At 37.3% G+C, this 18,356-nt stretch overlaps 1 protein-coding gene across 3 annotated transcripts in view; it reads right to left on the reverse strand.

The window, feature by feature from the left end:
* Positions 1-263: 263 nt before the first annotated feature.
* UBR1 (ubiquitin protein ligase E3 component n-recognin 1) overlaps positions 264-18,356 on the reverse strand; it is a 66,099-nt gene continuing 48,006 nt past the window's right edge. For all 3 annotated transcript variants that reach the window (XM_064146643.1, XM_064146634.1, XM_064146652.1), the window contains 15 exons: positions 17,897-17,994; positions 17,253-17,346; positions 15,864-16,012; positions 13,508-13,563; positions 13,083-13,179; positions 12,150-12,217; positions 11,165-11,315; positions 10,354-10,441; positions 8,526-8,659; positions 7,448-7,556; positions 4,860-4,916; positions 4,358-4,435; positions 3,549-3,719; positions 3,225-3,326; positions 264-2,803 (listed from right to left, as the gene is read on the reverse strand). In XM_064146643.1, the coding sequence (XP_064002713.1) occupies positions 2,662-2,803; positions 3,225-3,326; positions 3,549-3,719; positions 4,358-4,435; positions 4,860-4,916; positions 7,448-7,556; positions 8,526-8,659; positions 10,354-10,441; positions 11,165-11,315; positions 12,150-12,217; positions 13,083-13,179; positions 13,508-13,563; positions 15,864-16,012; positions 17,253-17,346; positions 17,897-17,994 (1,594 nt within the window). In that variant the 3' untranslated portion in view covers positions 264-2,661. The remainder of the gene's footprint in view (positions 2,804-3,224; positions 3,327-3,548; positions 3,720-4,357; positions 4,436-4,859; positions 4,917-7,447; positions 7,557-8,525; positions 8,660-10,353; positions 10,442-11,164; positions 11,316-12,149; positions 12,218-13,082; positions 13,180-13,507; positions 13,564-15,863; positions 16,013-17,252; positions 17,347-17,896; positions 17,995-18,356) is intronic.

The following is an 18,356-nucleotide window of genomic DNA, read 5'->3' on the forward strand; positions in this document are numbered from 1 at the left end:
TTAAGACTTATTTTACTAATTAAGGTACACACTGCAGGAATTTGCACCAGTAACATACTAGGGCAAGTTACAAGTAGAGTACTTCTCTAAGTAAGTGTGCCACCATTATTAACTGGTAGAATGATGGTATGTACTGCAGGGATAACTATTATTGTTTACCAACCATTTACTAACTCTTCCCTTTTTCCATCCTGACACAGACACTGCTATAATGCTTTTCTAAAATGAACTGGTATCAAAGCACCTGCAAATAAAAAGGGAAATCTATGAGAAGTTACTTTATTTCCTTTTTTTTAAATATACATATACAAGATATTTTATTTCAAAAGCACAAGAACATTATACAAGTTTCAAATTTACATTTTTGCAATTGAAGATACCAATATGTGCATTATTAAATAACTTCATCTGTCAGCTTGAATGGAACAGAAATCAGTGGCATAAGCGTCTTGCGATCACTAAATACAAATTATACTCACAGTGAACTAAACTGCATAGTAGTTTATGAAATGAAAGATGACCACACTAGTCAGTAAATGATAGGGGAGCCCATTTGCTAAACTACTATGTGCAAATGTACAGAAAGATGCAACTTTGCTCTCCCACTTCTTCAGCTACAAAGAGATTTCTAGAGCTTTAAACATGAGCTCAGCTGCTCAGACCTGTTCCTATCCTTAAACAAAACAGTTCAGACAGAGAAATTAAAGTGAACTCACTGCCTATTTGATAACAGAATTTTTGTATCAGTGAAGTGCAAGGTAACTTAAAAGATTTTGATAAATGAATAGGTAAATATCAGAAAGAAACAGTAAGTGAACACAATTTTGGTATCAAAGAGGCATACAATTGCTAGCCTTAACCCAAGATCTTTTGTGATAAGAAGTATTTTGTTGTCCTTAGAAATTGCCAGTGCATGCAAGCTCGTGACAGCTGTTCTTCTAAATTCAGTATGTGTTTCAAATACATTTTAGAGAAGACTAAAAGAATTAATGTTTGTCTTTGAAGAGTTTCATATTCAGGCTTAAATTCTGAATCAAGAATGGCCTTAACTGCCAGAAACAGAATACCTGAAAAAGCCAACTATTTATAGCAGATGTTACAAAAACGTACTTGAAGTCAGACCAACTTGAATTCATTGGTATTCCATTTTTAGACAGAGTTGTGGTGCTCTTTGGTGCACTCATACGTACTCTCAAAACTTTTAAATCTAGGACAAGAGCAATATTTAAATATGATTAATCATTCGTGATTCTACTATCTCTCACATGATCAGCAGAAGAAAAAAAAATACAGAAATTGTACAAAACCGCTATCTGACATTAATTTGAAGACTTCCCTTTCAAGCCTTATTAAAATGACACAAAACAATCCTGACAGCGAAGGGGCATGGAAATTTAGAGTACTGACAACTTTGGACTTCCACACAGAAATGGGAAAGTATTTTTACTTGTTGCATTACAAATTTCCTCCTGTTACGGTTGACATTCAGGAAACAGTACAACATACATCGAGAACTGAAGCACAAACACAAAACATTGAGAGAGAGTCCAATCACAATGTGCTACTAACTACTGAAGGGCAAAGAGACAGATTTAGCCACCTTTTTTCCCTCTTTTCTCTAACTGCACTGAACCACTGAAGATGTTCCCCAAAATGCAAGAGGGCTTCAAATAGTTAAAGAGGACTAAGAGTGGAAAAATCCTCAAATGCAGGTGATCTTATTTCTGCTTCTAGAAATTGATTCTTTCGTGCCTTGATTTTAGGCCAGTGGCAGTTTTGAAGGTCTTCTGTTTTACTGAAGTCTCTGGCTGTTGTGTTGGTTGCAGAACTACACTGCAGCTACTAACAGTATTTTCACATTTGGTTCTTGGGGAAAATCTCGGAATACAAATTTTAAAATGAGTAAAGCTAACCACAGTCTAGCCAAATGGTGCAGCCCTAGACCTCCTAGGATATATGCTAATAAGAGGACAAATTCATTAAAGTGCAGTTCTGGCAATGCAAAAAGCATGGACTTCACTTTTTAATGCAACAAGCAAGATGGTAATTGCCCCATGCACTTTTCATCCCACACTTCTTTTAGAAGTTTTTTACTGACAACTCTTCATTAAATCTCAGCATACAGATGAATCCAGGCTTTTTCTGTACAAATTAATGTCTGCTGTACCTGTAGGAACGGATTACTACAGGCCTGGCACCACCTCCATTCCAGTATTACGCCACCGATCTTGACATATTTAAAAGCTTCACTAAGCTAGGGAAAAGAACCTAAAGAAAGTAAAGAAGGCTTTTCCACAGCAACAATATTTAGGTATATTCTCAAGGCATGGAAGAAACAGAAACATGGTATATGTCCTGAATCACAGCTGTCCTTATCAAAGCTTATGAAACAATTACAATTTCTCAAAAAAGTGGAAATATTTCTGGATCTGAATGTTCTGTAAATAATTACATAAGTAGTTTTCCTTTTTTGGAAAGAAGGAAGAGGGAAAAGAAAAAAATGACCAAAACATGTAGCATGAGATTGTTTCAATGTATCAGTAATACTTCCAACCTAGAGAATCCATCAGTTGTGTTCTAGAGTCAATTATTTAATGCAATCCTCCTTTCCTTTTTCGAAGCACTGCCAAAGGTAAAAGTTTTCACCAAAAATTAAGGGACTCAGAGCAGCTGCCAGTTGAATCCAAAGAAGATCTGATTTGTCTCTTGGCTCCTGGCAATCTCCTCTATGATGCAGTGTTGTTGCCATAGCAGATGAAGCTTCCGGTAACGCTCCCAACATAGGTGCAGGGGATTGCCTCTTCTTCATAGAACAAAAAAGAACACCCAATAAGCGCAACAGAAGAGTGACTGACAAACTACTCTATTAAGAGCTTAACATTAACACTCTTAACCGTAGCCAGAGAAACATGAAATACTTCTGTGAACACCTATTCCAACTAGAGAACTGGAAATGACAAAAAGTCTACACATGGCAAGCAGTGACTGCCTTTTCCAACACAGCATTTCAGCAGTGGCAATAGTTCTACACATTTTCACTACCAAAAAAAGGGTATTTTTCCATTACCAATGGCCCATTCATGACTGAAAACAATTTAAGTTGACAGGCCAAGATACATACTACAGTGCTGTATATGCTAGCAGGAAGAACAGGTTTAAATGGGTGTATGACAGACAAGCACACCCAAGTGGAAACGAGTAAAGGCAGGCAAACAGCTACTCACTTCAGACCTGGATCCGTTTCTCCATATTCATCCAAGTAGGGTGCAGGATATAAGCAACCCCTGGTTTTACCTTCAATGAGGACAACTTTGCATTCCCTGATTCTTAAGGAAAACAAGATACATTTAAAATACAAGCCAACTCCCAACACGTTCTTATTGTTTTGTTGAGCTGTTGTTTTAAGTTAAAGCAATTTTTCTCCATCTCAGACCAAAAAAAAACCCAAACTCAAAACCACAATTAAGTGCTTTGACAAATTTGAGAATTTTGACCTTCAAGTATTTCCCTTTGCTCTTTACTACGCTACATTCTGGCTAGCTACTTACTTCAGAAACATACAGACTCCAGCTCCACATTGCAGAGCATGAGAAGTACAGGCTCCCAGCTCTTCTCCATTCACCAGTTCCTGACAACAAGTATTCTGGGAACACAACATAGCCCCACAGAATAAACACAATACTGGATGCTTTTGTTCATCATCAGAAGATCGTGGGCATCTAGAAGAAGCATTGTCAGAATGTTACTACAGGAATGAAAACTTCAAAAGAAAGGTTAACTATGGATAATGTTGCTTAAAAATGGAACAATAACAAAAAACAACCCTAACCCCCCAACCCAGAAACAAACAAAAACCCAAGACATAGTATGTAGTAATCGTATTTCACCTACATGGCTCCTTCGGCTATGTTTTCACATTGCTGGAAATATTTCATCTGCAAGATATCCGCTTTAAGCAGGAGGTGAGACTAGTGGGATCTGCTGAAGTCCCTTCTAACCTAAATTATCCTATGATTCACTCTTTCTGGCACAAAACACTGCCAACCTTCCGGGCTTCTTGTGTCCAGTGCAAAAATAATTGTCAGGCTTATGGACAAAACCAAGCACACTTTACACCGGTGATAAACCATCAGCAGATTAAGCTATAAACATTTTACGTGCTATCCTACCAAACACAAGGGACTGCACTCTGTAAGCTGCTGTGCTTCATGTTTAAAATGAACCGACCAGTACTGACCAGTATAAGTGTAACAGCACTTGCACTTCTGCAAAATAATTTTATGATCAGTTCCAGTAACTGCAAGAATTTAGAAAGGGACAGAACACCTAAGAAGACATTAAGTATGTCACACCTTACCTAAACTGAGAAGCTTGGTTCAGAAGGCAGCTATAGTCTTCAGGAAGCTCTATTAAACAATTTCTTTTCCTAGGATACCTGCATAAGTGAAAAAGAACTACTGTGAGAGTAATAAGTATCACAACAAAGAACAGAACAGATAGCTACGAATGCTTCCAGTCCTTTCCACAAACTTGTGCAGTTGTAGAAAGTCAAAAGGCTCCACATGGAAGCTTCAGCATTTCTATACTTCAGCAAACATGACAAAATGAAATTTCACGTTATCTACATGTCTGGAGACATTCCCTGTTTCAATTAGCTTTTGTTTTTCCCTAGAGTAAGTGATGTAACTTGTCTAACAATGTTGCACATTGTCAATGAAGAGGAGAAATCTACTTTTGGCAGAAGAGCAGGAAACAAGCAATGCAAGCACTCTAGCTGGCCCGTAACAAGCACTTTGTTCTTTCAATGGTTTTAACTAACAACAAGAATAAAACCCAAAATGAAACAGAAACAAACTTACCTTATTGCAATGCTTTTCCCCTTCAAACAACTTAAAACTACCGGGTCAGCACACCACCTATTTCAAACAAACATCAAAATCACTGAACTAGTAAGCAGCAAGGAAAATCAGAACACAGATAAAGCACTGCTACTTCTAGCTAAAACATCACAAGGAAAACCAGCCATTCCTCATGGCTTTGGAAAAAGGATTTGTTTGCATACAAGAGAAAAACCTGTATAAAATAAACATGCTTACTCAACATACACATGAAAAAAGAACATTAAAATATTAAAGCAGTCTTCAGACACACTGAGATTCTCAAAGTGGGCTACAAAACACAGATGTAAGTCCAAGTGTAGAAAAGTTTCATGTGTTCTAACAGGAAAATACTTATTGCTTTTATTTTATAACCAAATTGTTATTTTACAATGTTTCATTGCATGTTTAACTCTTGCTTAGAATGGCAAATGAGTCTACAACAACAATGGCAGGTATTGGCAAGTTACTCAGGAGTGAAACTGATGACTTGTAAATTATTTACAAAAAGGAGAAGGAAGCGACAACTGAAGCAGATGGTCAATCCAGTAAGCTTCATTTAACACATTTCTCAACAATCATCAAATTTAGTCTCTGAAATAAGATTCTTTCACAAAACATATGGGAGCTCAGATGCCTGATTTGAAAGCTGTTACTATTAAATACATAGCTGTCTACTTCAAAATTCTGCTTTTGACTGGAAGCACTACAATGGACCTGTTAAGCACTGCCCTGGACGATCACTTTCTAATGTTCACAAGCACCAACCCTCTCTGGTGCTCGTACATGCACCATTAGTTGAGTGAATGTGTAGGAATGATATAAGACAGGTTTATTCAATAATTTACTTGTCAAAATGCTATCAATCTATATATAATATGATTGCAATTCATAGTAGTAAAAACGTAGTCAGGGAATTGTTTGTCAGCTATATGAACTGTAACTTGGAGTCAACAGCTCAAAATGTCCTTGAATTGAAGTAAAAACCAAAACACACCAAAGAAAACAACCAACAGCAACGAAACACCCAAAATCACCATCAAACAAAAAAAACATTAGCAAAACAAAATAAATTTATAAAACAGACAAACAAAAACCCAAGGATCCCCACAAAAAAAAACAACCAAACAAAAACTACAACAAACCCACCCACCAAGCACACCAAAAAGAACCCAACAAAAAACTCCAAACATAACAGGCTAGCACTAGCTAAATAATTCTGCCAAGAACAACAAATGAATGCAAGCAAGTGTTCAAACAGGCACACTAAACAGAGTCATGCAGACATTATGGTTGGAAAAGGCCTCGAGCACAAGCCCTACGAGGAGAGGCTGAGGGAGCTGGGGTTGTTTAGCCTGGAGAAGAGGAGGCTCAGGGGTGACCTTATTGCTGTCTACAACTACCTGAAGGGTGGTTGTGGCCAGGGGGAGGTTGCTCTCTTCTCTCAGGTGGCCAGCTCCAGAACGAGAGGACACAGCCTCAGGCTGCGCCAGGGGAAATTTCGGCTCGAGGTGAGGAGAAAGTTCTTCACTGAGAGAGTCATTGGGCACTGGAATGGGCTGCCTGGGGAGGTGGTGGAGTCGTCGTCCCTGGGGCAGTTCAAGGCAAGGTTGGATGTGGCACTTGGTGCCATGGTCTAGCCTTGGGCACTGTGGTAAAGGGTTGGACTTGATGATCTGTGAGGTCTCTTCCAACCTTGGTGATACTGTGATACTGTGAAAAGGACTTTATCATCAAGTCCAGCTGTTAACACTGCCAAGTCCACCACCCAAACATATCCCCAAGCACCACATTTAAAAGTTTTTTCAAGCACTTTCTGGGACTGTGATTCTACCACTTCCCTGGACTGCCTATTCCAATGTTTAACCACTCCTTCAGTGAAGAAATTTTTCCTAATATCCAATCTAAACCTCCACTGCCACAGCCTAAGGCTGTTTCCTCTCATTCTGCACATGGAGACATTCTCCAGCGCAACACAGCAGGATTATTCTCAGGAGTGGGGGGAAGTGGAGGTGTGTCTATTTACTTTAACTTGCATTTTTAAATGGAGCATTTCACTAGTTATTTCTTTACTGACAGATTACAATGTACATAATCCTCCTTTTGTACCTTTTGCCCATTAAGCTAACTTCGACATTCATCAGTGTATTTTGCAAGCAGAGACAAAATACAAAGCCCCACCCTGTCAGCTACAGAATTTTCCATATTCTTATTTTATATCTCATGTGATCAGCAATTTTGCTATAGACAAATTAAAAATAGGCCACTGAACAGTAAGTTGCATACCATGCAAGCATAAGTTCTGTAAATTCTTTCTGCATGAATGATTTTAGGTAGGTCTGCAAGCACTAGCTCCTTAAACTATGATTGTTTAATGTTTGAATTCAAATGAAATATAGAATGTTTTGTGGTTTTGAAGTCGTTTTAAGAGATTCAGTATACCTGTGTACATTTAACATCTTGAGAACTCTGGTATCAATTTGTGCTCAACCATTTATGAACAAATTTGACCCAGAACTCCCATACAGCCTTCAGCAGAGAAACATAGCCAGTCTAGTTACAATTAGTACCTTTGAAGCAGTGGATTTACTGTGTCCCAATACTCCTGGAAGAGCAGGAACAAATTAGTAGGTAGAGAAAGGTAACTACAAAGTGCCTTGAATTGCCCTTCTTCAGAAACTGTAAAAGAAAAACACAAGGAACTGTTAAAGCGTTTCAGCACTGCTGAATAATTCACTCCAAACTAGAATTCCATTGCATTGAATATTATGTAACACATTAGTGCAGCAAATTTTCTGTGCTTGTCACATTTTAGCTTTCCACTATCCTTTTGGCCTGCAAGGATATTCAATTTTACTGTGATCTAGTCAGTGCTAATATTCTGCACAAAGTTAGACTAATTTAATGGGTTTGCTGGGTGGTCATTTATTGGCTCTGCAACACAAAATGGCATTTCTAATTCACTCCCTATAGAATCAAAGCTCCAGATGAATGGTAAGGACAACAGCATATTCCAAAATGCAGAGATTTGCACTTGTGTATCCTACGCAAATTCAAATTCAGCGCCTAGTTCATATAGAACTACTTATGATGCTGTATTTTGTCTCAGTCATTCATAGTCCTCCTTTCCAAATATTTGGCAATTCTGTGTTTCACTGCGTTATGACAGAAGACAAAATACTTTTCTGGGAGTTTAGCATTTGTAATGCATTGGAATTCTTTAAGGAAAAGGTTTAAGTTTTATGTTTTATTTCTACTTGTCTCTATTTTGCTCAGTCCCTATGTCTTCAGCATTTACCAACATCAGAACTCCACAAAACTGTTTGCTTGTTCTTAAACATACTCTAAGCTCTTTCTCAGGTGATGTAAGTCCCTAGAATCATCCTTAAATCACAGCATCCTTTTATCCACAAATACTTAGCATTCACATATTGGCACGTACTGAGAAGTTACTCCCTTCCATGCAAAGGTGGCTCAGACAACTCAGCTTCTCATATCTGACCCTTCCTAAACACATTAGTATTTCTGTTTCATTTCAAGTTTTTAACACATGAGCTCTAAGTTAGTGTGAACATTTAAAAATGCCATTCTTCCAAGGGAACAGCAAACCAAGTCAATATATAACTCTATTCGCTTTCTCATATTTACCTTGCAGTAGCTCCTCAGGTGGAGGGACTCCCAGCAAATAATGAAAAAACAAAGCAGCACAACGAAGGTAAGGCATGATGCCTTTTTTAACACAATCCCACACAAGGCAGCCTGGAATATCCTGACTAAAGCATCTGTAACACAGAAATGAGAAAGAGCTGCAGTAGCTTGTAGTGCAAATCCTTCCAGGACATTCACATGTTGGTTAGAGTGGGTAGAATGGCAGCTGTGCAGAAGCAACACTGATGTATCCCTGATTCTGTAAAAGCCACCAGCACCTAACTTCAGACTTGCCCTCTGCCTATGAATGGAGGATTGACTTTAGGTAGAACACTTACATTATGCCTCCAGATTCTCAACCTACATTTTTTCTGAGTTATGAAAAATAAATCGCCAATACCTAGCTGTCCATCTCAAAATAACCTAACTTCAAGCATGCCATACAGCACCACACAGAACAATTGATTCTTAAACCAGCTGTTGTTACCAAAAGGCAGCAATTTGGTTTTTGTTGTTTTTTTGTTTTTTGTTTTATTACTATCAACATTCAGTTGGTGGTTTTGGATTCAGTTCATAAGTGAGAACAAAAGCCCAAGCAAATAAGAATACTTTTCCATAAAACCAAAACCAACAGAATAAATATTTTTTTAAATTAGGGAAGTCACAACAGGAACACTCAGATTGTTTAAAATTGATTCAATTCACCTTTATAGGAGCATAATGGCCACACAAATTTTGACCAGGTCCTGATGAGGAACAACCTGTAAAGCCATACTATAACATCATCCATAGTGTAACAACCTGTAAAGCCATACTATAACATCATCCATAGTGTAACAACCTGTAAAGCCATACTATAACAACATCTTCTAGTTCATTTCACACACAGATACTGCAGTCCCAAACAGTCTGTAGTTATACCTATCCAAGAAGTCTGAAAAGATGGGCACTAACACTCAAGTAAGCAGCTCTGTATAGCTCTGGGCTTTTGCACTTCTTCAATGCAACCATTGGCTTCTTTCTAGTTTCCAATTACAATCTGAAACAAACTAAATCCCAATGTGCTAGTTTGAAGCAGGCTAGAATGTTTTGGTGAGAAGAACTAGATTACAGGCTGTGGAAAGAAAACAATGGTGATGTCTACTTCGCTCATAAGCTTGCTGAGATGTATAGGAACAAGAAACAAAAAACATTAGATAACCACTCTCACTTGGGCTGCTGGCTGAGCTGCATCTCTCTAACCTCACCCTCCATTTTGGACTAACTCATTTTGCTTCCTAACCCCCTGGCTGAACCTCTATTCTTCCTTGGGATTGGGGTAAGGTTGAGAGGAGTAGAGGGAAGGTGAAGGGGTGGTTGAGAGCCCCTCCTGGGGACTCAGGTTTCTGGGAGGGGAGTTGTGTTTCTGTATTACCTTTTATCTTGTATATTTCTGTATATAACTGTATATACTGTAACTATCTGCTTGTATATTGTGCCAGCTGTAAAAATAAGCTTCATTCATACTCCAGAGCTGGCTGAGTCTAGTCTGGGTGCCTTCCAAAGTGGGGGAGGGCAGGTTAACACCCAAACCATCACAACCAACAATGACAAAAACAAAGAAGAAAACTCTAAAATCAATCAAGGCAAAGAAAAAATAACTAACTACAGTTAGAGTCTGTATTTCCACCCAGAATGAATATAGATTTTTGGGTTTGTTTTCACCCTTACACTAAGAATTTACTCTGCTATCCACAAAAAGTAGCTATTTTCACTAAAAACAGGTGGTTTTTTTCTGTTTTTCTGTGTTGCTACCATCTTTCTAAGACAATGAAATGCTGTTACTTACCCACCGGTGTACTGGCAAACCTCCTTACAGAAATACTCTGCAGCCCTTGCCTCCTCGCTGTTGTCAGATGACTGAGCAGCAGGGGATTCTGTAAGCAAAAAGATGAATACCACTGTAAATGCACATCATTTGTGGCATGCTTCTCTTTTACATATGCTGAGTTCTTTTTGTTATTAGATTTGTGGAAATGGTATCACACTGTTTTGCTTACTATTTTACTTTTCTATTTGCTGTTTTTAAACTAACGAATGGTCTCCTAAAAGTGCATGCTATAAAGAAGTTTATGTTTGACACAGAACAAACTACGAGAATTTTCTTGGCTCTCACCATGCTCAAAGTAGTAGCTAGAAAGCTTGTATATTACTGACAGCTTAAGTAGTAGTAAAAAATGGAATTCAACTTTTTTTTCTATTTGATCAGTTCACAGGATTCTGCATTTTGGCTCTAGGTATTTACTAGGTTGAAGGGTAAAGTTTCCTTCCCAAAAGCATAGTAACTGTCACTCTGTAGTTTGGAGTGCTGCTGCTGGGCAGAGTTCCTTCAAGGAGTGAAGAAGGAAAAGTTATGACTCTGTAATGAACAGCTTGAACAAGTCCTGTGTTATTTTCTTCGGCTAGAAGAGATAAAACAAAACACTCCAAAACGATGTAGTGCTCTTTATTTACCAGAAAAAAGTTATTATTGCTTAGCATTAAGTATCATTTCTTCTGAGGAAGTTTATACCTGGAGGACACTAGTGGTGTCCAACCATTATTTTTGAGAAATAGTGAAAAAATGCCAGAACAATCCAACTCCAATCCAGGTTCTCTACCTGTTGCTGAAGAGATGATTATTTGTGTTATGTGTGCCAGTGTTGTCAGATGGAAGAGGTAGAGGTGGTTATAGGCTGAACTAACTGATGAAGGTTGCAAATCTACAGCATCCTCCCAGTATAAAGATGGAAAAGACAACACAGCTCCCACCTACAGTGAAAGGGAAAGAACAAACATGAAACAAACCTGGCAATAACTACATGGGTAATAGAAATTATGTTCTCATTATATATTTACATTTCATTTCTGTAGTCAATTTAAATATATTCATTTTTCTTCCCAGTTTTAAATCAAAGAGCAGCAAAAACTCATTGGAAAACCTTAACCTTTTGTGTCACTCAAGCACATGGGAAACGCAGATGCAATTCCACCATAATTACCAGTTTAGGTATGCAAAGAAGAAAGCTTAATTTCTGGTTTCTGACATACGACAAAGCATAATGAAAAATGTGAGAAGTAAGACCAAGCATTAGTCTGAAAGGCAACCAGGACAAAACAGGTTTTCGGTGCATTTGTTTATTTCATTTGTTTAGGGTTTTTTTTGGGTGGTTTGGGGTTGGTTTTGACTGTAAAAGAAACTGTGATACAGACTTGTCTGATGAAGAGAAAGAGGCTAAGGAGAATAAAGAAGGTAATGAGAGTGAATGTGAAGGAATCACAGAGAGGTTTACTGAGAGAAAGAAAATGAGAGCAACAAGCTGACTGGGTGCATTTCTCAGATTGGGTTATTTATGGAGGTAGTAATCAAGCATGAAATCTAGTAACAGTGCAACAGTGAAGATTTGAAAGCTAGAAGAACAGCAAAACTAAAGCTAAGACTTGTAATAGCAGCTGTATGTAACCATTTCCTCATGTGCAATGCATATGTAGTCATTTGACTCACGCAAATGAACAGATAATGACGGACTAAGCACAGGGTGAAGCACACAAAAATCTATGTTAAAAAGCAAGCATTAACACAAAAAAGAAAATTAACCTTCTTACCAAAACATGGAACATATCTACTTCTAAGAGGGATGGAGTGTCCTCCACTTTAAAGTTTGGTAGAAGAACTGCAAAATAAAGATGTCAATTATGCATTTGATAGGTATTTCCTTCTTTTGGATTGAACTGCACTATCAAAACCTGATTTTACAGCCTCTACCATTTCTGTGTTTTCATTTAAAAAGTCTAAGTCTCTGAACTAAGGAAGTACCTAATTTCATTAGCTGCTTACCACTTAACTGATTATGCATCTGTTTAGCTATTTCCACATACCCAACCAGCTCATCATCAAAATTCCAAGGTAAAAATCTTTGATTCATTTCTCTAGCTCTAATGAAGTACACAGTGTTAAAGCTGAAGCCAACAAATCTACTTAGGTACTGCAATACTGCCTCACAAGCTAGCCCAGTGCAAAACCTCTACTACATCTAAGAATCCTATGGAAGAGAAGACAAGTCAAACAGTGGAATTCACAAAGGTCACCACGCTGCCCCCATCAGTAAGAAACATAGAGGACAGCTATGTCTCAAGCTAGTTCCAAATATCTTAAACTACACTGCAAGCAGCCTTTTGCAAATACTAAAAATGTGATGTCTCGTATTTTAGACAAAAATATCTGTTTCATGGCATTATCTAGCTGCTTAGCACACAATCTGTGTGCACTGCCAGAAACAGATTGTTAATGATCTCTAAATGATCTGAGTACGTCCAGACCTAGGGCATCTGGGATGGATGATTTTTTGGGCACTTCAGCGATATAGGGTTGTGTTAAGAGAACTACTGATGACTTCTTTTGAAGCAACATTAGAGAAACTGAAGTTAGCACTCTTGTCAGTAGTCTAACCTTTGCCTCTATGCTGTACTACTTCGAGTGTCATTTTGCAATGGAAACTTCAGCAACACACAAGGTAGCCATGAAATGGAACACAGTACCTCCTAGAAGGCGAACCAGATGTTTCTGTATCAGGACCTGTGGTGATGTTGTTCTCTGAGCAGCTGCAAACTGCACTAATGCTTTAAGGCCACTGTGCTAGAGCGCAAGAGAAAATGGTCAGACAGGAAAAATCACGTAACAGTGAAATAAAGCTGTAAAAACATCTACTACTACAAATAGAAAACACATTGATAAATTAAAATAATAGGAATTTTCATGCCTAAGTAGAAACATAATTCTTCCAAGACGCTCTTTATTTTATCAAGCTAAACATGTTGAGAGCTATTCCTCAGCAAAGAATTATCTCCATGTCAGCACTTTTCACAGTCAGGTTTTCTATGTATGAGTATATTTTTTATCTATGTATATACACATATAATTGGCTTCTTGTTTAAAATGTATTGCATATCTTACTTGACCATACCTGTCTATTTTGCAGAGATCCAAATAAAGGCTTTCCCTCTGTTTCCAAGAGGTTTTCTTGAAATTAAACAGAAAAAAATAAGTTGCTTTGTTCTACAGAAGTTAACATTCTGTCAGAATATGCTTAGTCCGAGATCAATTAATTCTTAGTATAGGTACTTCTTTTTAAAGCTCAACTTCATTCTGATACAAGAATTCTCTTGGAGAAAAACATCTGTCCTAAAAGATACTGAATGTTTCCCAGATAAAGGGTTGTAACCAGCTTTTTAGACACAATTAGTTTTCACGTCTTGCTAGATAGGGGTTTAACAAAACACTTTCCTGTCAATGATGATATAAACTATGGATTTAGTCATATTTTAAGTTACCCTCTTGAAGCACCGATGTATGTTTACAGGGATGCTATACAGCCACTGCTGCATTTGACTATAGTTTAACAAAAAGCATTTTGAAAATAATGCCCAAGCGGAAAGACAACTCAGCTTTTCTCCCTGAGTGCATTGGTTCTGAAGAAAAGAAGAAAATAAACCAATAAAAATAAGAAAACAAATTAACCCAATTAAAGTAAAAAGTTATCCATTTAAATGTTTTTGTGCATTAGGCACTTCTCAGAGATGAATCAGTGCACTTCAAGATGTTGAATTTTTTTTTAAATTGTTTTACGTGAGAGTTTTCTGGTTGGGAAGCTTTTAGTTGGTTGTTTTAGTTAAGTTATTTGAGGGGTTTTTTTAGGCACTAACTTAGCAGGTCCATACACTGGCATAACATGTGGAGCTGCTGAAGAAACATGGGAAAAATCAGATTTGCATTTTTATGTCTGACTTGAGGCAATGAAAGCCCTTCACACTCCATGCTTTGAATCTCTTCTAAAGACTCCATCAGTAGGTTAGCTAAGGTTCCTTGTCTAGGTATCTTGGCTACAAGCCCATTCTAAGACTAGGTTCTAATCCAGAATACTAGAAACTATGTAGGCAGTTCTGCTTCACAGTTTCATGGAAGTGTGTTCTCTTTGTAAACAAAAAGGAAACCAAGATGTAGTGTTCCAAGACAGGTCAGACTGTCACACTGGTCGCACTGGTTTTATAATCTTGACCTGTAAGGCATGTGAATTATCTATTTATGACCTATGCCTTTGATATCACATCTCTGATGAGTTACTGCATTTTTGCTGGTAAATTCACCCCTGACATCTACAAAGGTTGTTTGGGATTTTGTTTAGACATCAAATGAAGACATCCTGCACAGCATTAAATGCATTAATTTTCATAAAGCTGAGTGGCTTCCAGTCCTCTCCCAACCCATTTGAAATCTCTGCTAAAATGTAACACTAAAGAGATGCAATCAGTTTTCATTATCCCAGTCTTATTAGCATATCCCAAATCCTCCTAAACACCTTTTGAACGCTCTGAACTCCAGCTGCATCAAATCCACTAAAGATTTAAGGTATTCTTGTACCTCAATAGCTTCACCAACCAAAAAAGGACACACTTGGCAGATAATATTTATGGAATCATAGAATGGTTTAGGTTGGAAGGGACCTCAAGGATCAAGCAGTTCCAACCCCCTGCCATAGGCAGGGACCCCTCTCAATAGAACAGGTTATGGACATGTGCAATTACATTCTCAATTCCTACAGCATCCATTTCAGACATCTCTTTTCCCACTTGAAAGCCACTGCAGATTTACCTACAGCTTCATCTTTATTACACGAGCTACTTCAGGTATATATACAGAAATGAAATGAGAATGACTGCTAAATATTTGGATTATCTCCAAAATTGCAATCATTTCTGGTCATTACTTCAAAAATATATTCATGCCAGAGAATGCTTGGTTTGTTGTTTTTGTTTGCTTTATTTTCCCCTACCAGATACCTCCTTAGCAATTTCAGGATACAAAAGACCACATTTCTTCTAGTTCCATGACAATTCTTCAAGAATAGAGATCGGAAGAAAATAATGAGAGAGGAGAGAGGGAAAACTGTTCACAGCTGTTAAATACTTTGCTGTGAAGGAGATGCCTGCAGGTCAATGATCAGAGGCACCCTGAGAATATTCATTGAATATGATTAATGCTGAAAGTGATAATGTGGAACAGGATTACTGAACTCATTCACACTGGTATTCCATACCTTCTTTTATAAACCATCATCTAACAAAAACATCCTATTTTTTATAAAAGGCTATACATTATAATTTGATTATTACAAATGCAATTAGATATAATGTACATTGTTATGTTACTACATAATGTAGTGCAGAACTACTATTATTTATCCAATCAGATTTTATACAGTTATGCAAACAACTGCAAGATTTTCAAGTTATGAGAAGGACTAAACCCAAATCATATTTTACCTATACACTGGATGGTAAAAGCACATGTGCTCCAGGTCATCATAGGAATCCGGTGATCAGCTTCATTTGGAGCAACTTTTAGCCCAACTCTATAAATGGTAGTGGCAAAGAGAATAAGCATCTCCTTGATACTGCTGGAGTATTTGGCTCTGTAAAAGTAATCCAAGATTCAGTCTGAATTTCAGTCCAAATTATTAATTGTGCTTCTTACCTGTCAATCACTAACAAATTCTAATAAGTTAGTCATGAAAAAAATCCTTGAATACAACAGAGGAGAATCAAAACTACTAACTTCCAGTAATAAACAAGTACATTGACAACATCTCCCAATCTGAAGAGCCTGTTCAGAGCTGCCAGGCTGAGTTTATTTCTGTGTACTGAATTATAATTAACTTTCAAAAAATTAAAACATCCAAATCAAAGTAAAATACCATGAGAAAAAACATTCTAGTAAGAAAGTGTAATTAAGTACTGAAATGAAATAAATCCCTTTTCATAAGCAACTAAAAAAAATTTAACGCTAGAGGTTCTTTCAACTGATATTGCGTTAGTTTCCCTCAGTCATATACAGAAAAGTGCCTAAGAAGAAACACCTACATTTTTACTAGCTTGTGGTTTTCCTAAAGTAACACAAAGAACTTCATAACAGGAACAGATAACATACACAGTAAGTCTGCAAATCTCTACAGCCAAAACAGCTGTACCACAAATTCTGGTATTTCACCAGGTTCACTTAAATGCTGTGTTGTTTAAGTGCACCCTACAGAATTTTTCCCATAGACAGCAGTTATCAAGAACAAACAGGATTCAACTTTCTGACTGAATTGTTAAAATAGAAGATACGTTTAAATACTTTGCATAAATATAATGTCACTTAGAAGTAGCAGAAGTAGAGTACTTATGGCACAATCTAAAATTAAGACAGACACCTGAACACATGTGAAAAATCTATCCATTTTGTGTTAGTGGGTGACTGCTTTTGCCCACTGGAATAAAAACAGACAAAGCCCTATTCCTTTGAGTAACCTGTATTATATCACTGCATTAAAAATCAAGTTAAATTTACCCCTGAGACAAATGTGTATCAGGAAAATTAAGGCAGACACATTAAATAACTTGGCTAGAGGCAAAGCGACTCAAAGCACTGAAACTGTGGACTAAAAGACTCCAGACTCTTAGCTCACCATCAAGAACATAAGAACTACCAAACCGGATTTGACCAAGAAATCCATCTAGCTCTGTAAAGATCAGTGAATTCTTAATGAAAAGTCTAAGTACGCCCATACTCTGACCAAAAAAATCATATGCCTTTCCTTCAACACAAATCCAGAAGTATATTGAGGTTATTTTAGGGACAAAAAGTATAATGCAGACAACTTTTCCACTTACGAGGACTGAACTCCAAAACTAAGGATGGAATGGAATTCCAAAGCAGAGTTCCCCATTCCCTTGTTGATGAAAGCTGGAAGATTTTGCTTCTCACCTTAGACAACAAAAAGGAAGAAGAGACAAGATCAAAAGAAACCATTACAATTTTTACAGCAGTGAAACTCATCTCAACAGCCAGACTGTCTTCTAACCCTCTTTAAGTAATATTTTCTTCTATTCCCAGAAATGTAAGGATTAAAAGCAAGGCTTCGCTGATGACAAAAAGGAACTTTCCTGCTTTATAAGAGTGCATATCTTGATGCTCTGTACCTTTGGTTTTCTAAAACTCATAAATGTTTTCCCTTTGGCCCTTTTCAATTAATTTTCTCCTTCACTACATCACAGTCTGTTAAGAAGCTTGAGTGTTGGTTGGTGGCTACCTTCACCAAGTATACATGATTTTCTTCTGCAGGGAATATAGAAAGGATTCAACAGAAAAAAATTCATCTCAGAAATGGCCATAACTTCATGTCCAGCTTTATCTGATATTGTCTTGACCAACAGCAAAATTGTTCTCCATGTGAAATCTTCTGTTGGTGTTAGTTAAAACATGTACTGGTGCATTAGCTATCTGACAGAACCACTTTAAAACTAAGATAACAAACCTTTAGCATTTTTGACACTGTAGCCCGATATCCTCACTATAATAATCTCCAGCCACCTAGCCAGGGACAGAATTTGAGCTACTGCTTCTGCATCCTCACTGAAAACAAAACAGAAAGCAATTTTTACTTCAATAGCCAAAGAATCACTATATTTAGAAACAAAAGGCATATTTAGATCAGAATACATTAACTCAGTATTTGCAAAGTACTGCTGGCTTTGTAAATTTTGAGCAAACAGTACAAAAACTGTTAGGCTAAATACTAGATCTAGGTACCTTCTCATCTGATCTCAGTTCTAAAAAACATACAATCCAAATTTGTTTTAAAATAATAGTCAGGCAAATGCAGTACATTTGGCTGAATATCCAATAAGGAAATATGCAGTCTTTTATACAGATGAGGAAGCACATTCCAAGCTTTCCTTCCAAAAATTTGAAATGGCTCTAGAAAGTAATTCTTT

This window comes from Pogoniulus pusillus, chromosome 1 (genome assembly GCF_015220805.1).
Source record: "Pogoniulus pusillus isolate bPogPus1 chromosome 1, bPogPus1.pri, whole genome shotgun sequence".
NCBI classification, from domain to species: domain Eukaryota; kingdom Metazoa; phylum Chordata; class Aves; order Piciformes; family Lybiidae; genus Pogoniulus; species Pogoniulus pusillus.